The sequence below is a fragment of the Trachemys scripta genome, chromosome 2 (assembly GCF_013100865.1).
Source record: "Trachemys scripta elegans isolate TJP31775 chromosome 2, CAS_Tse_1.0, whole genome shotgun sequence".
In the NCBI taxonomy this organism is placed as follows: domain Eukaryota; kingdom Metazoa; phylum Chordata; order Testudines; family Emydidae; genus Trachemys; species Trachemys scripta.
The window spans coordinates 81,946,157-81,970,613 of NC_048299.1; the positions used below are offsets into that span (position 1 = coordinate 81,946,157).

General features: G+C 40.1%; 1 protein-coding gene across 2 annotated transcripts in view; it reads left to right on the forward strand.

Annotated features, from left to right (window-relative positions):
- PDCD6IP (programmed cell death 6 interacting protein) overlaps positions 1-18,670 on the forward strand; it is a 51,234-nt gene extending 32,564 nt beyond the window's left edge. For both annotated transcript variants that reach the window (XM_034761077.1, XM_034761078.1), the window contains exons 11-18: positions 3,090-3,201; positions 4,163-4,332; positions 5,100-5,348; positions 7,090-7,224; positions 8,405-8,499; positions 14,705-14,840; positions 15,793-15,974; positions 18,024-18,670. In XM_034761077.1, coding sequence (XP_034616968.1) covers positions 3,090-3,201; positions 4,163-4,332; positions 5,100-5,348; positions 7,090-7,224; positions 8,405-8,499; positions 14,705-14,840; positions 15,793-15,974; positions 18,024-18,189 — 1,245 coding nt within the window. In that variant the 3' untranslated portion in view covers positions 18,190-18,670. The remainder of the gene's footprint in view (positions 1-3,089; positions 3,202-4,162; positions 4,333-5,099; positions 5,349-7,089; positions 7,225-8,404; positions 8,500-14,704; positions 14,841-15,792; positions 15,975-18,023) is intronic.
- Positions 18,671-24,457: the final 5,787 nt, after the last annotated feature.

The following is a 24,457-nucleotide window of genomic DNA, read 5'->3' on the forward strand; positions in this document are numbered from 1 at the left end:
TGAACTATTCTAGATCTAAGGTTATTCAACAGATTTATAAAGATTCAGAGGTTCAAAATGGTAACTCTTGCAGCAGTGTCATCATTGGACCGAATGGGACTGGTTCTCAGCCCTTGACCTTCAAGATGTTTACTTCCATATAGCAATCCACCCCTCCCACAGAAGGTTCCTACACTTCACTCTGGGTCAAGAGCACTTTAAATACACGATGCTCCCATTCAGTCTCTCGTCTGCACCCAAAGTGTTCTCCAAAGTTTTCTGTGGTTGTGGCTCATCTTCACAAACAAGAAACTTTTTCCCATACCTTGACAATTGCTTGCTCAAAGGATGGTCCTTTGACAAAGCTTCAGTTGCCATTCAGAGGGCAGTATATCTATTTCTCAGACCGAGACTACAATTAAACATCTGAAAGTCCACCTTAACTCTAGTACAAAGTCTGGAGTTCATAGGAGTTGACCTCGATACAGTAATGGCTGAAGCATTGGTCCCTTCATGCAGGTTCATAACCCTACCCAATTTAGTCACTATAGTCCAAGTTAGCCCTCAAATATTGGCCAGAAATTGTCTTCAATTATTGGGACAAATAGCAACTGGCACCTTAGTAATAAATCATGCAAAACTTCACATGTGCTGCCTCCAAGGGAGGCTCAGAACTGTTTACTCACCAAGCAAACAAAGTTTAAACAAACTACTGTCCTTGCCTTTGGTAGGGTGGGGGGGAAGGAAATCTTGCTTCTGGTGGAAGAAAACAATATTTGCACAGGGGTGCCCTTTGCTCAACCATCTCAGTCAGTAATAACAGATGCATCCCTCCTGGGATGGATGTGGGGGGCGGGGGAGCTCATCTAGACACTTGCTGTTCAAGGCAGGTGGTCTTCTCTGGAGTCCACCTTGCATATCAACTTGCTTGAACTTAGAGCAGGCCTGTATCCATTCCCTTACACTTATCTGGGGCAAATACATAAAGATAACGACAGACATGTCATGCATGTTTTATGTAAACTGCCAAGGAGGAATAAGATCACTTTCCCTTGCACTGAAACAGTGAGACTTTGGAATTGGTGCATATGAAACCAGATCAATATCAATAGCTTACATACTGGGCATACAAAACACCACAGCAGATGCCCTCGGCAGATGCTTCTTGCAAGTTTACAAGTGGGAGATGGATCCCACTATACTCCACTGTATATTTCAATGTTGGGGTGTCCTACAGAGCTGTTCACGGCAACCAAGAAGTACTCTCAGTTCTGCTTGAGAAGTGGTCTGGGTCACCACTTCCTGGGAGATGTCTGTCGTCTTCATTGGAGTACAGGTCTTCTGTTTGCATTTCCCATGCTGTTCAAGATAAAGAAAAACAAAGCCAAGGTTATTCTCGTAGTTCCAACATGGCCAAGACACAAGTGTTTTCCTTACCTCGCTCAGCTTGTTGTTGTTTGTCAACTGATCGCTCTCTAGACTGTCCCCCATCTCCTCTCTCAGGATGCCAATCAAATCAGTATCGCAGTTCTTCAGCTCAAGGCATGGTTTATGGATGGGTTGCAGGGTTAGAAACAAACTGTTTTGAGGGTGTAAAGAGAGTGCTGCTACATAACAGGATACAATCTACACGTGACATGTATACCAAAAGTGGATTATATTCAAACACTGGTGTTTCAACTGCGTTCTTTGCATTATTGTTTTGTAATAATTTACATTTTAGAGCTAAAAGTGATAGGATTATCTTTAAGCTCTGAAAAAGAGCATTTGGCAGCTGTTATGACTTTCCAACATATGGTATTTTTTTTCAGTCTTCGCTTATCCTTCAACAAGGTTTCTCAAGGGACTGGACAATCTCTTCCTATGAATCAGATGCCCTATACTGGAATGGGACCTAACTTCGTACTCTGTCTTATGAGGCTTTCCTTTGAACTTATGGTCACCTGCTCACTTTTACACCTCTATGAAAAATGCGTTTCTAGTAGCCATGACTTCTGAAGAGTGGATGAGATGGAGCTCTCATGGCATTTTTTCCCCCCGAGCAACAGAATAAGGTCACACTGCAACCGCATCCCAAGTTCCTGATAAAGGGATCTTGGGCCTTCCACATAAATCAACTGTTCACCTTCCAGTTTTCTTCCCTAAGCCACACCAGTATAAAGGAGATGTGACATTACATACACTCTGTCAGGAAGGTATCAGCCTTTTACTTAGACAGGATTAAGCTCTTTAGGAAATTTCCCAGATTTCTCTCCATTGCGGATGGAACTAAAGGATCTCCAAGTTCCAAGCAAAGACACTTTAGATGGATATCTGGTTGCATTACTTTTTGCTACCTGTCTTAGGATCTTCAACCTTTAGAGTATTAACTCACTCCACAAGATCCCTCTCTACTTCAATAGCTGTTCTTGAGAATGTTCCCATCACAGAAATATGTAGAGCTGCGAGTTGTACATTCATTCATACATTTGCTGAATACTGTGCAGTCACTCAGCCTCTGATGCCGTATTTGGCTCTACTATTCTATCTTCAATCCTAGACTCGACTCCAAAGCCCCACCCCTCCACAGAGGGTACTGCTCCATAGTCGCCTAGAGTGGAGCACCCATAGGGACACTACTCGAAGAAGAAAAGGTTACTCACTCTGTGCAGTAACTAGTTATTTGAGATGGATACTCCACTGCCCGTCCTTTTCCCCTCTGCTTCAGAGTTCTTCAATGAGCTCCATAGTAGCAAAGGAACCAAGGGCAGTTTGCCTGTGCAGCTCCATATAGCCTTGGTGCAGGCCACGAAGCTGCGGGGGTGTATGTTCAGGCTGAACAGACGCTGCTACCTAACATCTCTGATCTGAGGTACGTGGAGCGGAAGTACATCTTGAGTGGAGCACCCAGAGGGGGATACATCTCGAAGAACCACAGTTACTGCACAGGGTTTTTATTTTCTTTGGGCTTTTATTCACTGTAAGAACTGATGGACCGTTAGGTTTAGTAAGTCTTTTTTTCAGCTTTATTACTATGTTCTAAAGTTTATCTTTACAATTTATAGTTGTAAAGCCATTTCATAGTAAGGAAAACTTATATTGCGTGTAACACTGTTTTTTAATTCTTTAAGTCACTAAGATTATTGAGTGAAGAGGAAGCCACAGACAATGATCTAAGAGCAAAATTCAAAGAGCGTTGGCAAAGAACACCATCCAGTGAACTCTACAAACCTTTGAGGGCAGGTAAATCTCACCTTTTCACTTCTCAGAGCCTGGGGACTGCTGCATGAAAGGCCATTCTTAAATTTAAATTTAACGTAAATTAAAGTAGCTTTGAGTCCTCTGGTATTAGTTTGAACAAGATCAATTCAGTTGAAGAAAGATCTGTCTGTACTCTCATTATGCCACTAGAACCAAGATTGGGGGTATTGCCATAGGAGTCTCTTTGGTGGTTCTGTGCCATCAGAGGATCAATTTACCCCCCCCCCCCCTTTTTGTACAAAGTTAATTCATAGAGCCCTGCAAATCTGCGTGTATCCACTTTATATCCGGACCATTTTTGCGGATTGTGGATCGGATTCAGATACAGATTTGTATCCACACAAGGCTCCATTAATTATCATTTGTATATACTAGTTGTACAGACAGATCCCATTAGTGGTGTGAAAAGAGGTTGATCCTATAACAGAATATCTGGCTTATTGTGTCACTTAAATAGTCTGTACTTTACGGTATAATGGACTTCATGTTTCAGGTTTTAAGAACTGTATGCTGCTTTTCATTAAGTTTTGGATGGATTAGAAAAAGTCACTTGCCCTTTTCTGAAGGAATTTTGTCTGTAAAAATTCAATTTTTAAACAGCTGTTCCTTACACTGCACTTATCACCCACCATCATGTTCTTTGACTTCTGATTTGTATTATTTTGAAATTTTGAACTGACATGCAAGCTTTAAAATTTGATGTGCAATTCACACCACAGAATTTTTTTAATGTACTTTCTTAATTCCTTGAATAATCAACAAATAGGGATTTTAATTTAGACATTTTAAACGTTCATTGCGTGAACAGGACTTCTGTTTGAATGTTCTTGTGTTTGAAAACTTATAACGAATTGCTGAAAGGTACAAATGTTGCTGTAGTGTAAGACTTGGATTAAATCACGGCTTTGTAGTAGTCTAAATATTACCTCTGTTTTATTGCCAGAGGGAGCCAATGTCAGTAATATTTTGGATAAAGCTATACAGGCAGATGGACATGTTAAAGAGCGCTATCAGACTCATCGGGATACAATTTCACTTCTGTGTAAACCAGAGCCAGAATTGAATGCAGCCATTCCTTCTGCCAATCCAGCAAAAACCATGCAGGGAAGTGAGGTAAGGCAAGATGAAGATTGCATATTAGTGGCTACGCTGAATGGCAATGCATTGAGACAACAGTTACTTAGTTTGTCTAGAGTTTCTTAAAGGAAAAAAAAAAACAATGGATCTATATGAAATTAAATGGGCAATTATCTGGACGACATTTAGAATGAGTTGTCTTGCACAGGATAACACTGGCACGGTATATGAAACTGCACTCTTTTACAGTATTTGGGGTTCCCCTTAAGGGTTAGGAAAAGGGAGTGCTAGAACTGACCTACTTCCTTCCCAAACTAATTCCTCTCTAGAGTATAAAAGGGAGTTAAACAGCTGGTACTAAAATCAAGGGAAGTTTTGCTCCCAGAAAGGACTACAGAAATTATCTTCTAGTAACCTGCGGATCTCATTTTTATTTTGCTCGCTCTTCTGTTCATTTACCTAAAATAAAAGATTCCAAAATTGATCTGGTTGACAGAGGTGATCCACAGGATGTTAAGATGACGATGGTATGGAAACATTTGAGAGCCCCTACCTAAAGTATTAAGCAATTGGATTAATTCTATTTCCAGAGTAGCCATATTTAAACTGTCAGTATGATTAGTTGCCTTCTGTGGAGCAGTTTGAATGCAGTATGTTTGACAGCATGTCAAATGTTTGCAGCTATTTCATGGATCCTTAAAAATCCTTCCTAGTACTTTGATATTTAATGTTGCAGTGGTGGCGTTAAGTCTTTAAAGTCTTCAAACTAAGTTCAAATATTGACTTACTTAATTTTTTCGTAGGTTGTTAGTGTCTTAAGATCTCTACTAGCTAGCCTGGATGAGGTGAAGAAGGAGAGAGAACAACTTGAGAATGACCTAAAATCTGTAAATTTTGACATGACCAGCAAATTTCTGACTGCACTTGCACAGGATGGTGCTATAAATGAGGAAGCCATCTCTGTCACTGAATTGGACCGGATATATGGAAGTTTAACACACAAGGTGCAAGAGACCCTGAAAAAGCAGGATGAACTTCTCAAAAACATTCAGGTATAAAACATTAACAGTAGGTTTCTCCATGTGACTTTTTTATAAACTTGGCAGTAATTTTCCAGACCCATGGGGCCTACTCGGATAGCAGGACTGCAGATACCTTACTTAGCCTTTTAGTCTTTACTCTTTCCTGCTCAGGACTCCCACTATGCTGAAATAATAGCTGATCCAAGTGATCCTTGACAGATAAATAGTTCCCAATGAGAATGGGTTGTGAAAGCATCTAAGACTTGGGTCAGCCTCTCAGACAGCTGATTTTCCTTCACATCTGGAAAACCAATTACAGTACCTTCAAATCCTACTGTGGCATTTAGTTTTGGGGTTTTTTGTTTTTTCTTTCCTGTTTGAAAAACAAGGGTTTCGAGATCTCTGCTTCAAAGACATATCCTTCTGTAGGCCTTTCTAGATGAATACCATTTAAAAATCAGGCCACAAGAAGCGCATGCTGTTTAGTTGCATCACGTGTCCTTCAGATTTACGGGCAGTTGAAATGCTGTCAATTAAATTGAGACATGTAGGCTCATACATAGGAGTCTCTACTTCCTTTGTAGATAATGCAATTTCCAGTTTCACTGTTTAGTGTATAAATCAGTTACCTTCTTACAGAAAAATGTAGCAGGAAATCACAGGCAAAAAATGCTGGGGAAATGAGCATTCAAACTCTTTCCATTCTGATTGGTGGAGCTTAGGCCCTGTCAGTGGCCAGTATCGCAGGTCATTACTACAAACTGGAAAAGCTCATTGTAGAGCTACAGTTTTTAGGAAGGATACAAACATTCTTTTTCTAAAAGCCAGTTGGTGGGAGTCTTGGAACAAGGGTCCACAGTCTCTGCCTTACAGTTGCCTGTCTGCTCTCTTCTGGTATTAGAACAATGCTACAGCCCCTGCCTTTAACAAGGAATTGAGTGGTTGGTGACTGGCCCATGGTCAGTCTTGGGTGAGGAGCGGGAGAGGGAAATTGTTGGAGTTCTTTTTGCTCTTTTGTCTGAAACCTGTACTTGGAGATAGGAACCTTTTAAAGAAAAAAAGGGAAACTCTCTAGATAATTGAGATATAAAGCTGGGAAACTCTCATTTCTGTACCTAATGCAGGTCCTGCCAAGCATCCTTGTAATTACTTCCTTTTATGTGCCCTCTCGTACTTTGCATATGGAAGATGTGTGGGATGTTTGATCTTCAAAATTCCACAACGTTTCACTTGGTCACAAGCTTAACTTTTTCATGCTTGTTGAAATCTCTCTTCTGGTGTGCAACTAGTAAATACTCAGAGTGGTTAGAGCATTCTAATGACAGTTTTTTAGTTATTTCTCAAGAAAGAGAAGCTTGAATTTGAAAAGGTAAAATCATATTGTTGGTCTTTATTTACTACTTCAAAAATGTTTCTGTACGAGTACAAAATAATGATGCAATAGATGTTGAGTAAGTGTCCAGAAGTTTCTGAATAACTGTTTAAACATGAAATTATTGTTTGTAGAAACGTTTACTAGGTTACAACTTCTGCCTCTGCAGGGGTTATTTGAGATGTTCCTTACTTCCTGGAGGAGGAAACTGTTTCTGAATGACAATACGTCATTCATGTTTACATCCAATATTTTAAATGCAAAAGTCACTTAAATACACTACATGTAATTGCCTTAATCTTTGGAGATATTGCTGTTTATGTTTGAATGCCTTGGATTTTAAATTTCAGGAATTTTAGACATCCCTTGGGACCAAAACTGTTCGTTCTTTTTTTGCAGAATGCACATCAGGAATTTTCAAAGATGAAACAATCAAACAGTGAATCTAATTTAAGAGAAGAAGTTCTGAAGAATTTAGCTGTAGCAAATGACAACTTTGTGGAACTTGTAGCCAATTTAAAAGAAGGCACAAAGGTATAGTAAACGTAGGGAGACAGAAAGGGTACATTGCTGTGTACATGCAAAACTATATGTAAGCAACAGCAAACTGCAGTTATGTCAATGCATTCCTTTCTTTGACTTACTGTTTTTACTCCTTTTTCTCTAAAATGTGTATCTGTATAACTCTGAATTGCTGCAGTTTTAAAACTTTTTTTGTCATGTTTGTATAAAGACTTAAGGCTCTCCCTTACACACACAGACTTGTGCCAGAATAACAAAAGGTGTGAATTAAATTTTTTTAGTTAGATTTAGTTATTTCAGTGCAAGACTGTGTAGACCAGCTGTAGTATTTGAGGCATTTTCCCCCTCCATCTACAGTGATATCCGGTAACTTCATAAAACTTGTATTTGTATGCATTGCTGTTTGTGTGCTCTGGAGAGAGATCAGGAAGGCCATACTTAATTGTCTTTATTTTTGATGACTCTTGATACTGGAAAGTTGTCTCTGGACAATTTGTCTTGCTTGTTTATCAGCAAGAGATTAACACTAACACTATAGTACTGACTACTAGTGTTATGTAATAGTCTGATTTTTAAATTTTATTAAACTAGTATCTCCTGTTTAAATATTCTGATCTCTGTTTGAGCTGAAACAAACTTGTCTTCCATTTATAATATATTTACAGTTGCCAAGACTAGTTGATTAATCTAGTGCAGCGGTTCTCAACATGCGGCCCAATTAGCATACAGCTGTGGCCCAGCTGTGTGCTAAAGCCTGCAGGGCCTGCGTGGCTGGGGTCCGGGCTGCCAGGCTGCCCCACTGGTGCAGCGGGGTCTGGGGCCCCTGGCGCAGCCCATGCCCTGGCTGCCATGCCCCGCCCAGCGCAGCCGGGTCCGCTCCTGGCCCCATTCTGTGGAGGGGTCTCGGGGTGGGCGCTGGGCATAGGGGTCTTGGGGCAGGGAGTGCAGGGGTTCTCATAGTTTTGAGAACCACTGATCTAGTACTTTTCAAACAAAGAGCAAATGTATCTATGTGTTTTACTAGAATCAGAAGTTTTGGGCCATGAAATGTCTCTTCATAACTGAGTCAATTTATAAAAACATGTATAATGTTGAGTTAAACATTAGCTTGTTTTTTAAATGGGGTGTGAATTATGCTTATGCGGATCTTAAGACTGTATTCATTGCAATATGTTCACTTTTTCTTTGATAGTTTTACAATGAATTAACAGAAATCTTGCTGAAATTCCAAAACAAATGCAGTGACATCGTTTTTGCCCGTAAGACTGAAAGAGATGAACTTCTAAAGTAAGAATCTAGTATTTTGTTTAAGCGCTAACGAAAATGGTTGTGCTTACTATGGTACTTAACTGAGAGGAGGAAGGATGGCTCTCTGGATAAAGTACAGCTCTCATAAGAATAAATTGTGCCTTTCTAACACATTAAAATTATTTGAAAGGATTATCAAAACAGTGGTAAAGGGAGCAGTTGAACAAATTATTAAACTTCCAGAAATCTCTTCACAAGATGCTGTTTATCATTTTTATCCTAGCTAGTGTCTGCATAATTTAGCCTTATTCATACTAGTATCTACCCTCTTACAATTTTTCAAATTAATACCATTTAAAGCTGAAGATCATTGCCCCAGAATTCATTATTTGTTTGTCAGAAATTACAGTTGTTCTAATACTTTGGATGTCCTCTGACAGATATTTGGAGTTCACTTGTACTAAACAGTTTTCCTCAATGTATCCTGTAGTAGGGAATTCTCAAGTGGTACTTGGTAAAATGAAAAAGTATTTCCTATAATCTATTTCGTACTCTACTTTTGTATAGATTTTTTTTTTTTACCATCCTCATTATCATAGTGTCTGTGCACATTCCAGTAGCGCATTAAACGTTGACTACCTTTCTGTCATATCTTTGTGCTCTCATCCTCTCCCCAGGGTGAGAAGCATGTGCAATGGAGTGTCTTGTTTAGACAGATGTTTCTTAATATGCATGTTGCTATGTATTTATGTCAGAGAAGGCAAGGTCAAAGAAATGCCCCTTCTGCTTGGGGTAAAAGGTGATGAGGGAGCTCATGCCACAATCTTGGACCAGCCTCTGAGAAAACTGTCTTGTTGCCTTTTAACTTCAAGTGACCTTTGTTCTATGATAACCCAATTGGACTTCTCTGTACTAGTCACTTGATATACTGCTTTTCCATATACTCTTAAACTAAGTCTGTTCACTTTCAGAACGCTGCTTCTTCCACAACCCCTCTGTTGCTCTTAGTGTTTTTTTCTCACCTTTCTCTGGATCTTTTTATTTCTGCTATGCTTCTGAAGGGAAGTATTCAAGCTGAATGCTTCAGGTCATAAGGTGATCATCAGCTGGCATCAGGAAATCATCCTGTCCCCTGTGTGCCCAGTAACATAAACCTAATGCTGCCCATTCAGTCTAATTCATTGTGGTGATCTAACATAAGGCTAAGATTTTGTCATGGGTATTTTTATTAAAAGTCATGGACAGGATGCAGGCCATAAACAAATGTACACACAGTAATGCAGTTTTCACTACACCAATACAGAAGCTTTTAAATTTCCTGTTAAACCTTATATAACTTTGACTACTGACAAGATTGTTAGTGTAAAATGGTCATTTACTAACAGTTAGAGCTTTCCACGTTTCTGAAACAGCTTGTTGTATTTTGCCAGGTTGTCATCTTTGGGTGTCCGTCATCTCGCAAGATACCTTTGTAAGGCAAAAATGATCTTTAGCAGTCCGCACTGTTATCGGGCACCAACAAACTTCTCAGAGCTATTATGGCTGGACTTGGAATGCGATCTTAAGTTGCACCAAAATTTTACAATGTCAGGGCACTTCATTTCAGAAACTGCACTGCAGTAGCTACAAAACTCTGCTTTTGCCAACTCATCTTCAAACATGGGAATAGAACCAAATACATTTAGTGATGCAAGGTCAAGAAGTGTGGGCTGATGGGGTTCAAACACTCAGCAGGCTTTAAAAAAGCTGGCAGCTGGTTGACAAAACCATTCAGAACCAGTCATGTAGGCTTTCTTAGCTAACAGATTGTCAGTCGTGTCACTGAAGGACTTTGCAACTGCAAGATCAGCCAAGTCATTTGCCACCTTATGTGATCTGATTTCTGGTTTTTCATAAGCAGTGAGAGTTGCCATTATTCTTGGTGCAAATAGTTCTAATGCTGCAATATCTGCTTTTATTTCCATTGATTTACTGAGTGACCACACCTTCAACAGATGAATTACAGCTTCGCTCCCACTCCTCAAAAAAAATCCACATAATCCTGCAGGTGGCTTCAAACCAGCTGTTTCACCATATGTTTACCAGTGAAGGTGGAATTGCAGGCACTTCCTTTTGCTGCAATGATTGAACCGTGTTTTGTGGGCAGGGCAAGCAGTAAATGCACTTTTTATGGCAATAACAATTTCATTTACTTTTCCAAATGTTGTTGTTCTCCAGGTTTTGCCTACTAAGTTGAGAAGATGTGCCGTGCATGTTACGTGCACTGCATTTAGAAAAAGTGCTTTGAGACTCTGCTCCCAGGTTTTCTTCATATATGTAGCATTGTCAGTGACAAAAGCAGTGACTTTTTCAAAAAATTCCGTATTTCTGAACTGTTTCCACCTCTGCATGACTCAATTTTAAAGTTAACAGTCTTCAAACATATACACACACTATTAGCAAAGACTTCAATTCCAGACTACCTTCCCCTTGTCTGCTTGAAGTGTCTGCAAAAGACAAACAGGGATATTTGCTATGTAGCACCCTTCAACATCAGTAGTTTCACCTGCTATGAGACTAATTCCAAAACATTGATTCAGCAGTTCTTTCAGGTCATTTACATGTCTTTCAAAAAGCTTTGGCAAGTATGTTTTTTGGAGATGATCCAAGGTACGTATAACATCGATGTTCTACATGGAGCTTTCCAGATAGACAACTCTAAGACATGTAGTAGAATGTTAGCAGTGCAGAAAGCCTCTGTAAACATCTGTCCTGTGATGCATCTGTTCTTCGGTCTTTACAGTAAACAGGTCACTCACCATTTTGTATAGTTTAGCTTTCTTGGCCAGACCCGATTCAAGGCCTTGTGCCTTACATTTATGCAAAGCACTTTCTGTATGTTTGTCACAGCTTGCTTTTCCTGTGTAATCTACAGGAGCGTTACATGCTGTACAAAACATCAATCCACCACTTTCATGAGATTTTTTTCCATTTGGGTATTTTACTATTTCTCTGCTTAGCAGTTGTATTTGCCATTTTGCTCCTCAGTGTACTTTGGCGTTGCCATTTTTTCTCTAGAGCAACTAAAGCTCCCGCATGTGCTCCTCATGATTGACTGCTCAGTTACAAAAACCTTATTGGCTAAGCAAGAACTAGGGCCAGTATTAGGCTGACTGGGATCCAGGGCAGAAACTAAAGTGTGCCCCTGCCCCCTGGGTCTGAATTTAATGGAATTTTGAGGAAATTGTAGAGGTCTCCTAAAAATCACAGAATCCATGACTGATTCTTACGTCTTCCAGTGAATAAGCCAGCATTGTCAAGTGCTTGAGACCTGAGTACCAGAGAGGACTGCCGTTTGATCTTGTGTGACAGTTATGTTGTCATGTAGATTAGTCAAGCACACTACAAACAGTTGGCAATAGCACAGCTTTTCAGCCTTCACATGTAGGGTAACAGTATCCTGCTGCAACAGTGATATGTACATGGATAAGGTTAGTACAGTAATATGCTTTTTGAGGGTCAACCACTTGGCCTTTTTCTTGCTTAAGAAAGTTTATCAAAGCTACATATGTTCAGTCTTTCTAACCAGATCATCTTATTCACCAAAGCATTGATGAAGGCTGCTTGTTACTGAAACTACTTGGGGAATGTTTCTTTAATCACATGCCCTATTGACACTTAATCCCCAAATCCTGTCCTATCCTTTTTTTTTTTTAGAAGTGCTTTATATGAAAATTGTGCTTGTAAAGTAAATCTTAACATTTAATAGTGTTGTTCGCTGGCCTGCCACATCATCAGGCCAACAAAGAGAAACCTAAAGTTTCTCCATTGTGGTATATTTGAGGTGAGGATTCCCAAATTCACTTTTAAGCCTGACAGTCTCAGGCTCACTATAAAATTAGTGCAAACAAAATATTATCATCATCTGTCAGTAGTTGGTTAGTGTCACTAGCACTGTTACTGCTTGTACTAAGAATTGATCGCCACCAGAAAGTTGTTGTAGGACAGGGTAAGATGATAAGACAGACTCTTCAGGATATTTGTAGTACATCTCTACTAAAAACTCTTCTGCATTATGCAAAATCTAAAATCCTACTAAAACATTAGTCAGTAAAACACCTCCCATCCCCCAGGTAGCTTCTTGTTTGGCATTGGAACCTTTGGAGCCATAATATGACAGCTTTTTAATGTTAATCAAGGTATAGGAGGAACATTAAAATGGATTTTACTTCTAGCATTGTTGTAAAAGCTTTGTAGTTTGAAAGGCTTGTTTTTAGACTTTAAATTGTTTTTAAGCTGGCTAAAGTATCCTAAGTGTGTGGTGGTTTTTTTTGTTTTTGTTTTTGTTTTTAAGCATAAAGTTAAGCTTCAGAGACTCAGGGCTTAACTTTAGAGAAGACGTGCCAGTTAGTTGAATCTCTCTCCTAGAAATCCCTTCACCTAAGATGTTGCATTTTGTTTGTGACACTTTTGGGATGTGGTATTTAATAAATAGTAGTTCCACTGTCTGCAGCAAATTGAGTTTGGCTGTTCATATAACCTTTTTTATAAAAACCCACCAAGACAGTATTGATCTCTTCTTCATAAGAGATCTCTCATTCCCTTAACTGCAATGACAATTTTCTTTCTCGCTTAACCAGCCAGACCAATAGTTGTCCAGTTTTGTCTCCCTCTTCTGAGTTAACCTTCATATTTGTCATAGTATGAAACTCTAGTTAATTATTAGCGAGATTGGCGAGAAGGATACATTTTTATCTTTCAGTTTTCTATTTCAAAATGCCATATATAAATTTCTAGCTGCGACACTTTCTGATTTTATCTAATTTATCATACTTTTATATGAAATAGACTTCCTTTAAATGTTAAATGGTTCCCAGAGAGTCTCAGTAGAATTGGCCAAATCTCAAATATTTAACTTTATCCCAACATCTTTGAATACGCTACATTTCTCAGAATGTCTGACTTAAATCTCCAAACTTCTGGCTTGGAATTCCCATGGAACTGTAATATCATAAGAAAAGGATAGTTGTTTGGTGTTACTTTTAGTATCTTATACTATCTGAACTCTCTATGTATCTTATAAGATGCTTGCTTAATAAAGTTTAACTAAAGGAAATAGAGATTGCATGCTGAAGAACGTGAGAACAAGTGTTCTGAGAGCTGCAGGTTTCTGGCAGTTTGCATATTCAAATGTTTTCCCCTCTGCCCCAGTTTTCTTAGGGCTAGTCTATACTGGCAAACGTGGCTTGTGTGGTCACGGCAGAGCGCTGGGAGAGAGTTCTCCCAGTGCTCTTAAAAAAACCACCTCCAGAAGGAGTGTAGCTCCCATCGCTGGTCCACTGTCTACACTGGCGCTTTACAGCGCTGAAACTTGCTGCGGTCAGGGGGATGTTTTTTTCACACCCCTGAGTGAGAAAGTTGCAGCCCTGTAAATTGCCAGTGTAGACAAGCCCTTAGACTGTTCATTTTAGTCCAGAAGATCATATCCGCTGGACTATTAGGAGACTAACTTTTCCATCCTACCCTGAAACATGGTCGGTCTTGCTCTAAATTAAATAAAAATGTATGTAATGTGAAATTATTTGTCCTTTGTATGTGAAACACAATCACTTTGCAGAGTAAAGAGCTTAAGATTTTTTTATTAGTATGTCCTCTAGCGGTACCTTTTGTAACCTAAGAGTACGTCTACACTAGTAGAGAGATTCTCACTAGCTTGGCTTGAACTAGTGTGTTTAAAAATAGCAGTTTGGACTTTGTGGGCTAGCTACCCAAGCTTGGACGGAGGATGGTGGGGAGTGGTGGTGTCTGAGCTTGAGTGACTAGCCGGAGCCTTAGCCGCTGCTGTAACATCCACACTACTGTTTTTAATGTGCTACCTTGAGCCAAGGTAGCTTGAGTCTGTCTGCCTGGGCTAGGAGATACGCTGTAGACATACCTTCAGAGACACTCAAAGTTGCTGAAATGTTCCTGATTTTTCTAGGAGTATATTTTTTTCCTAAAGCTTGGCTCACTTCATAAGCTATATTCTGGGTGGATTTGGAGCCCAAATAGGAAATAGCTGTGCAAATTGTTAAAAGGATTGGCTGGAGGAAGGACTGAACAAGGTGAGATCATTCTCCAGTCAAAAGTGGGTCCAATATTCAGTGTTACACTTTAAAATAAGATTGGCACAGCCAGATCCTGACTTGTCTTGCCTCAGGTTGTTAGTGAACAGAAATATAAAATCCATCTAAAATCTAAACCATACTTTTACTCTTTTTAATAGAGACTTACAACAAAGCATTGCTAGAGAACCCAGTGCTCCCTCTATTCCTTCACAGCCTGCATACCAAACCGCAGCAGCCGGAGGAAGTAAACCTGCTGCATCAACTACTCCAACTCCAGCACCCAGAACCATGGTGGTAAGTAAAGGCTTGTGTTGTATACAAGTTGATAACAGATGGGCCGTGCTTTGTAACAGTATTTGATTATAATAACTTTTAGCATATCAGCCTCTTTAATGTGTTGGGGTACAGTAAAACCTTAAAGATACAAACATCAGAGTTAGACTGCCCAGTCAACTGGACATAAAATGAAACCGGAAGTAACCAATCAGGCAGGAAAAAAAAATAGCAAATACTGTACTGTACCTGAATTGCATCTAAAGGTAGGCACATCCGGTCTCCCTGTCCCCTCGTGCATGGGGCACTCACTTACAGCAAGACGCTGGGGCTGACAGCCCAAGGCAGCCAGAGCAGGAGCAGCTCTGAGGTCTGCACTGCTTTCTCTCACACACAGCCTGTCAGGAGGGGGACACACTATTTTTACCCCCCACCACCCTCCGGCTGGGAGGGAGACATGCTGTTTTTACACACACAGCACACCTCTGCAGGCTGGGAGGGGGGCAAGCTGGCAAACACATTCAGACCTGACTAGGGAGCTCAGCTGCTGTTGAAACCTGGCCTGGTGTGTCAGCTGCTGGATCTGGAGCCTGAACTGTGCAGAGTTATGAACATTTCAGAGTTACTGACAACTTCCATTCTCGAGGTGTCTGTAACTCTGAGGTTCTATTGTATTCTATTTTAACATCTATTGCCAAATCAAGGGGGGTGGGTGGGTGGGAAAGCATTCAGTGGTTGCAATTGTCACAGTGGTTGCAATTAATAAGGTTTATAGTTAACTTTGTTTCAGTTTCCATTTTATCATCTTTCATTTGTCTCATAACTTTCTAGAAAGTTTGAATTAAGCAATTATACAGCTTATAAATGTATAACATTGTGTAAAACCAAAAAAACCTTTATAGAATTGAACCAGGTGCTTGCCTTGAAAAACTTGGTCTAATTGACTTTTTTTTTTCTTTTCTTTTCTTTTTAGTCTAGTAAACCACAACCACCAGCACGCCCTCCACCACCAGTGATTTCTACAGCAAATACTCCTGTATCGACAGCCACTGGAGCTACTGCTTCTCCAGCTCCTCTACCTGGTTCATCTGCAGCTAGCACTGCACCATCACAGGCACAGGGACCACCTTACCCAACCTATCCAGGATACCCAGGGTAAACTTTTATAAGAATGCATAAGTAGTTCATAGATAATCATTTTTTGGTGCTGTAAATTAGATTATTTTGTTAAATGTGAATTGAATTTAAATAAGCTGTTTTTAGTGGATACTGGGGTTTTGTCTTCTGTGTTAAGATCTGATGTTTCTTTGATTTGTCATGTCTACAGTTGAGATACATGTTAGTGTAGGACAGCAATTCTTAAACTGGTCTGTGGACTGCTATAGGGGTCCTTGCTTAACTGACTAGTCACAAAGTGCTGGCTCTCCTTGTCTCTAGTTCTTACATCATATTAAAGACAGCTAAAACATATAATGATTGCTAGAGCAATGTAATGTAGTTGCAAACGTGAGGACTCATGATGGTCCACGATACTGCTTTAGACATGATTAGTGCACTTTTTCGGGGAAGGATGGGTAGGCAGGAGGGGAAGAGTTTGAGATTCTCTTGTAAAAGGGCTTTGTCTTTAATTGTCTTATGTGAAGAAGCATTATAAATAGAATTTTACGGACCTCTCTTCTGTTTGCAATATTGGCTTCTTGTTCTAGAACTAGTATTGGGTATTCATTTTTATATCTTATGTCCCTTCTCTCTTTGAGACTAGTAGCTAGACTGTGGGAACCTCCTGAAATACCCTTACTTGATTTGAGTGCAGGATGGATAAATGTAGCTTATAGCCTTCAATTCTGTCTTGGTGATGTAAGAGCTATGTATGTATGTACCTACCATTGTAGTGAGTTTTATATTGCTACGTGCTGAGGGAAGATTCGTGAAGTAGAAATCAGCTCTTCATTTAGCTCTGGCAAGTAGTGCATTTTGTGTAAGAACTAAAGAATTGGTATTGCCACTCTCTTAGTGACAGCACACTTATATAATTGGCAACACCCTACACTCTTAAAATCCCCCCCCCCCCCTTTTTTTTTTAAGAGCCTATTTTAATTTTGCAATTGTATTTAGCTTTTTCAGATTCTATCTTGGCTTCTTAGTTGACACGGGGATCTGCCTTTAGAGTGCAGCACTAGCAGTTCTGGGTCAACTGACAGGAAGAATCTTTCTTTGTGATCCTTGTTAAAGACAGCATGTGACATCTCTCAGGGTGGGGACTGAGTCTTGTTGGGGAGAACTGTGAAGACTCTAGCAAGGGCAGGAGGGAGCCTTTGATAGCTTGCTCTGGCACTCTGCAAAGCTGCCAGGAAAGCAAAGGGAAGGAGTCTTCATCACCTGAGAACCCCTTATTCTTCCTGTGGTCACCACCAGCAGTACACATATGACCTCTTGTCTCCCTTTCCTCTGGTACCTGCTGCTGTGTATATCCTCTAACTGCCTCAGACACAAATGTGAAAGGAAGAATGGAGAATTAAGTAGCAACTAGAGGCGATACTGGGAAGAAGAGGCTAGTAAGGGAATCCTGTACAAACATCTGGATGACCTCACGAGATGAGACTTCTTTTCCTGTTGCCTAGGAGCATGCCCAGAATTAGGAGTCATCTGTCAGCTGCAGCTCCTGCTAATGCCTGCTTATCTCCCTGTGGACTTTTCGCACTCCTCTCTCTTCCACCTTGTTGTAGCCGGTAGAGCAAATGGGATATCTCCCTTTCTGAGGCAGACACTCTTCCTATTAGTCACTTTGTTGTTGCAGTGAGTACGGCCCCTGATTGAACACAGTGCTGTCCAGGCAGACCTTATCTTAACCAGTGAGTTGGAATGGTCTGAAAATACTAAATAAATACAATTACATTCAAAACTGTTTTTAAGGGGTTGGGGGGGAGAGGAGAATTGGTTTAGAGCAGGGTCATGGTCTTTCTAGTTATGAAAAGCTGCTGTTTTTTTTCCTTTAGCTGAATTTCACTTCAAGGTATTGTGTTGCATTTAATACCTGCTTCATAAAGGTTATGTGCAGTAGTAAATGCTATAAAGCGGGAAACAAGTTGAAACTGTCTCCTGTGGGTTTCTTGCCTTTTTAGCTTTCTCTCTAACGCTGAATCCTATTGCTGCCTCAGTATTTAACTTGTAATTTTTGCAATTAATGGATGTTGTTTTCCACAGGTATTGCCAGATGCCAATGCCAATGGGCTACAATCCTTACACCTATGGCCAGTATAATCTGCCATATGCACCACAAATGTATCAAAATCCTGGACAAGCACCATACCCAGGACCTCAACAACCTGGATACCCTTACCCTCAACAGCCTTATTACCCACAGCAGTAACGTGTCTGCAAAGAAGTTCTGCTTGTTAAAAATGAGAAACTTGCAATAAGCATACTAAAACTTTAGCTCCAATTAATGTATCATACTCTACTGAATGCAGTCTATAGCTCCTGTCTGTTAAATACTCAAAGCTGTATTCCAGTTTCTGATTGCACTAAACCTCTTGAGAGATTTGCTGCTGCTGCAGTCCAAACACTAGGCACGATGTGATCAGAATTAAATTACAGCATAATTCAACTGTTTGAAAACTGTAACTGCACTTAAACTAAACCAAAATGTTTCTTTACAAAAATCTTCCATTTCAATAGTAATGGGGATATTTGAACAGTGCGTGCACTGGGTGTGATATATTTTACAGAACTACATAGGGTTTCCTTCTATATTCTGTTGGTTTGTATCTCTTTTTGTTTGAGTTTAGTTATTATTTTGTCTAATCAAGGCCTTGTAAATCATATAAGTAAATAAAAAATAAATGATGTAAGAATAGTTTAAATTTTTTTAAACATTTGCTATTCTCATTACCATAAAAAAAGATGTTTTGTGTGACTGTTATTGTGGATTTGTCCTTTGACTTCTGCTGGTTAAGGAAACAGAAGCAGCTGTTCCATAGTTAAGATTGCAACTGAGTTTCCATTTATTCCACCTGCAAATCTGCAAACCAAGGAACAACTAGCTCAGCATTGGTTAGAACAAGTCTGGTAGAATTTGTCTACCAAATTTGAAGTGAAATTGGCAAGGGATTTGAGTTAGGACACACTAAAAATACTCTTTGAACTGAACAACTATCTAAAAGTTTTTGCCACTTCATGGCCTCCTCACTTCCCTCCTGCCACCCTTCCCCATCTCCCAAACCTCCAGAAAGTCGGGAGAGCTAGCTGCTCACTGCATTCACCTATTCAAGGTTAGGGGCATGGGCATAGGACCAAAGATGGGCTGATCAAACTCAACTTCTCAAAACAAGATAGTCAATGTTTTCTGGCTCATCTACTCCAGGCTTAAAATAGGGATCTGATGACTACTGTAGACTGCATCTTCCATATTTAAGAAAGACTCCACCATTTACATTTTGAGGTCTCTCAGCAAAGAAAAAGGCTAAACAGTTCCCTATGGAAGCTTGTCATCAATGCAATGCCAGAGATGACTGATGCCTGCTGAGAGTAGGAGGACACAAATTAAATGTTCATCCCATGCAACAGCCTGAATCATGTTTCCCTCTTACTCTCAGTAGCCTCTCCCTGCAATTCCCAAGTGTTTGACACTGATTCTCTGCCCAGAGCTAACAGCTGGAAGCTGCAGGGAGGGGCTATAGCTTTAGTTCCATGGGGAGAGGCAGTGCCTCTTCCTCTAGCTCTCAACTGTTTGCAGTTGCCTCTCCCAAGCTTGCCAGCTCCAGCAGCGCCTATGCAGGGAGGGGGCCTGGCGGCACCACATGACCAAGCAGGACTAGCAAACCATGGCAAAAATCTGGGGGGGAGGGGGATATGAACCACATGCCCCCCTACGTATCGTCTCTGCCTTCTGCCCAATGGGAAGGGGGGGTCTTGGGCATAGGTGCTGACTTTGTGGGTGCTTGGGGGCTCAAGCACTCACTGAAAAAAATTGGGGGTGCTCAGCACCAATGAACCATCGCTAGGTCGCAGGAGCACGTACATGGTGCACAGTGAAACCAGAAGTGGAAAGCACCCACCGGCAAAAACAAAAGTCAGTGCCTGTGGTCTTGGGACTTCAGCAGCAACAGGGCTGAAGCCTTGGCAGGCACACCCTGGCTCTTGAACTTCTGAAGATTGTTGTATGTGGCTCAGATGGTAACTAAGTTTGGACACCCCTATTATGTGCATATGTGTCCGTCCTTCCCCCCCCCCCAAAAAAAAGGTTTGCATATTGCATGCAATCACTCCCATTATGCTGCATCAAGGAATCTGCAAAGCCAATCAGAAACCACTAAGATGTCTGCACACCAATGCAAGGAGCCTGGATAATAAAAAGGGTGAATTAAAATTAGTGGTGCAAGAAGTGAAATCACATATTACAGGGATAATGGAAACCTGGTGGAATAGTAGTCATGACAAGAGTACAGGTACTGAAGGATACGAGCTGTTCAGGAAAGAAGTAAAGGTTGGGGAATAGGTATAGTATATTAATGACTAGGTAGTAGAGTGTAAAAAAGTTAGAAGTGATGGAATGGATAAAACGGAATTGGTTTTACTGGGGTTGCCTACAGAACCCCAGGATCTGATTTACAGAGAGTATTTATTTCATTGAAGTGGTCTATGGGGTATTGTGTGATTATGGGAGACTTTAATTTTCCACATATAGATTAGAGAACAAATGCTACTAATAATAGTAGGGCCCAGCTATTTCTGGATGTAATAGCTGACATTTCCTCACCAAATAGGCACTGAACCAACAAAAGGGGATGCCATTTTAGATTTAGTATTGGTAAGTAGTGAGGACCTCATAAAGAAACTAGTTGTAGAGGACAAGCTTAGTTTGAGTGATCATAAGTTAATTAAGTTTAAACTAAATGGAAGGATAGAAAATATAAGTCTGTAACTAGGGTCCTTGATTTTAAAAGGTCAAACTTTACAAAGCTAAGGCGATTAGGGAAGTGGCCTGGACTAAAGAACTCAGGGATCTGAATTTGCAGGAGGATTGGAATTACTTTTAAGTCAAAGATCCAGAAAGATCTGAAACCTGCATCCCAAGCAAGAGGAGAAAATTCATAGGGAAGGGCTACATATCAAACTGAATGAACAAGTATCTCAAATAGGTTATTAAGAGAAAGTAGAAGGGTTGGATCAGGAAGGAAAGCTATTTCTTGGTGGTCAGAAATTGTAAGGAAAAAGTGAGAACTGCCAAAAGCCAACCACAGTTGGACCTTGCAAAAGAAATTAAAACCAGTAGTAAAAGGTTCTTTAGTCATATAAAGAAAAAGAGGAAAGAAGAAGTAGGAGCGCGAAGTACTAACGATGGTTTGGAGATAAGATAATCTAGGCATGGCCTAGCACCTAAATGAATACTTTGCCTCACTCAGTTTTTAATAAGAGTAATTAGGGGCTTGGGGATATGGCAGAGCAGCCAATAGAAATGAGGATATGAAAGTAGAAACGATCACATAAGAAGTGAAAGGGAAACTCGAACACCTTAATGGTACCAAATTAGCAGGGAAGGCGTTGGATAATCTCCATCCTAGGAGATGGCACATGAAATGGCAAGCCCAATAGCAAGAATTTTTAACGAATTCCTAAACTCAGCGGTCGTACCTTATAACAGGAAAATTGCAAATGGAGTATCACTATTTATATTTAAGAAACGTGGGGGGAAAGTGATCTGGGAAACTACAGTCCCATTAGTTTCACCTCAATCATATGCAAGATCTTAGAACAAATTTTGAAAGAGAAAGTAATTAAGGACATAGAGGTAAACAGTAATTGGGATAAAATACAACATGGTTTTACAAAATAATCTTGCCAGATCACCCTGATCTTTCTTTGAGAAAATAAGTGATTTTTCTAGACAAACTAAACACAGCAGCTCTTATCTATCTGGATTTCAGTAAGGCATCGGATACTGTTCCACATGGGAAGTTATTAGTTAAATTGGACAAGAGGGGGATAATAGATCATGCTGAAAGGTGAGCTCACAGTCTGTAGGGAGGTTACTAGTGGAGTTCTTCAGGCATTGGTCTGGGGACCAGTATTTATCATTTTCATTAGTTACCTTGGTACAAAAAGTGGAAGTGTGCTAATAAAATTTGCAGATGACAAAATTTGCCAGGACAGAAGAAGACATGAATATCATACAAGAATATTTGAATGGCCTTGAAAATTGGAGTAATAGTAATAGAAATGGGATGAAATTTAATAGTTAAGGTCATACATTTAGGGACTCACAACAAGAATTTTTGCTATAAATGGGGGACATATCATTTGGAAGCGACAGGAGAAACAGCTGTGTGTATTGGTTGATCATGGGATGACTATGAGCTGCCAATGTGGTGCGGCTGTGAAAAAGGCTAATACAATCCTGTGAAGTATTTCCATTAGAGAGAGGATACAAGAACAAATGGATTTAAAAGGGCCATCAACAAGTTTAGGCTAGAAATTAGACAAAGGTTTCTAACCATCAAAGGAGTGAAATTCTGGAACAGCCTTCCAAGGGGTGTAGTGGGGGTAAAAAACCTAACTTGTTTCAATACTGAACTTGATAAGTTTATGGAGGGAATGGTATGATGCTATTGCCTACAATGACATATGGTCTGTTTCATGACTGCTATTAGCAAATATCTCTAGCTCAGGGGTAGGCAACCTATGGCACATGTGCCGACGGCGGCACACAAGCTGATTTTCAGTGGCACCCACACTGCCCGGGTCCTGGCCACCCATCTGGGGGGGCTCTGCATTTTAATTTAATTTTAAATGAAGCTTCTTAAACATTTAAAAAATCTTATTTACTTTACATACAACAATAGTTTAGTTATATATTATAGACTTATAGAAAGAGACCTTCTAAAAACGTTAAAATGTATTACTGGCACGCAAAACCTTAAATTAGAGTGAATAAATGAAGATCGGCACACCACTTCTGAAAGGTTGCCAATCCCTGCTCTAGCTGCTGGAAATGGGACGCTAGATGGGGAGGACTTCAAGGATTTTTCCAGGTTTCTGGCTGGTGGGTCTGACCTGGCTCAGGGTCTAACCGATCGCTATATTTGGAGTTGGGAAGGAATTTTCCCACAGGTCAGATTGGCTGGGACCCCCTGGGGTTTTTTGCCTTCCTCTGCAGCATGGGGAACGGGCAACTTGCTGGTTTGAACTAGAGTAAATGGTGATTCTTTGTAACTTGAAGGCTTTAAATCAAGATTTGAGGATTTTAGTAACTTAGTCAGAGGTTATGAGCCTATTCCAGTGTGGGTGGGTGAGGTTCTGTGGCCTCTGATGTGCAGGAGGTCAGACTAGATGATCATGATGGTCACTTCTGGCCTTAAAGTCTATGAGTCTATTTAGAAAATCTGAATCTCAGTGTCCTTTTTGCCTAGCTATTATCAAGGCAAAGTGTAAAAGTTAAATGTGAATCGGGTCCCAACTACAGGAAGCACCGCTTGCAGATGCTCAGACGCTAATGGGCAACAGGAAAAGTAGAATATGGGTTAATATCACACTTTCCACACAGCTGAGTTTAAGATGGGCACTTTGTGTTTTTTTCCCACAAACACATCTGAATGGAGAGGAACATGATTCCTGAATTTCGTTTTTCTAATGAATATACAGTGTAAGGTGCAAGGGAGGGCAATGTCTCGTATCTGGTTAGCATGAACTCTTTATAGACCAGAAAAAAGTAGAGTAGATAACTGAATTTTTAAACCAACAATTAGGGCCTAATTCTGGTTCCACTAGAAACTAGTGGAAAGCTTCCATTGACTTCAGTGGTACATGGGCCTAATGCAATATTTTTCAGATTAAATTCTAAAGTTGTATGTTACAACTGGCCCTAGTGCTCAAATTATTAAATTAAGTATATATAAACTAATGTATAAATAAATGGTTTTCGTGCCTCAATTTATAAATCTTGTTTTACGGTGGTACAAAAATTAAACTTCTGGATAAATAGTCCTTAGAATTTAAATTCCCGATACTAAGAAATTTCCCTTTCTAGCTTATTCTTGCATTTGTATGTAATTAGAAAGTTTGGGTTCTACATTCAGCTTTCGCTTCAATGTTCTTGACATTTTTCTGGGAAAAAAATAGAAAACTCCATTCATTCTTTTCATGTATGTATCTGCTTTTAAGCACAAAGTTGTGTGTTCTAACTGTTGGCTAAATGTTACTTTGTTCCGGTGTAGTTTATTTAAAAAACAAAACAAAACAAAACAATACTTTTATCATCTGTACTTGTGCTTCAGCCTAGAGCTATTTTGCTGCAGTTCAAAGTAGTTGATTTGGAATATCTTCCCTCAGCTGTTTTGTGAAGTACTCCTCCTTGTAAATCCAGTAAGGCCCTTCTATTGCCAGTAGAAGTGTCCTATCAAAATGAAGTTGTTTCATTAGCTCTTGGTGGGCAGGTGTTGACGTAAATAGTGGAAATGTTGTTAAACTGGGCAAAAGGGCAAAGACTTGAATTGACAGGGAGACTGGAATTTTCTTATCACAACAGATACTAAGCTTCAGAGCACACATTGAACCAGGCTGATGTGGCAGTGGTAAGGGAGATGGAGGAGGGGAATGCTAATGTAATTCCTCTGGATATCAGTCTCTTTCAAGCCACCCCG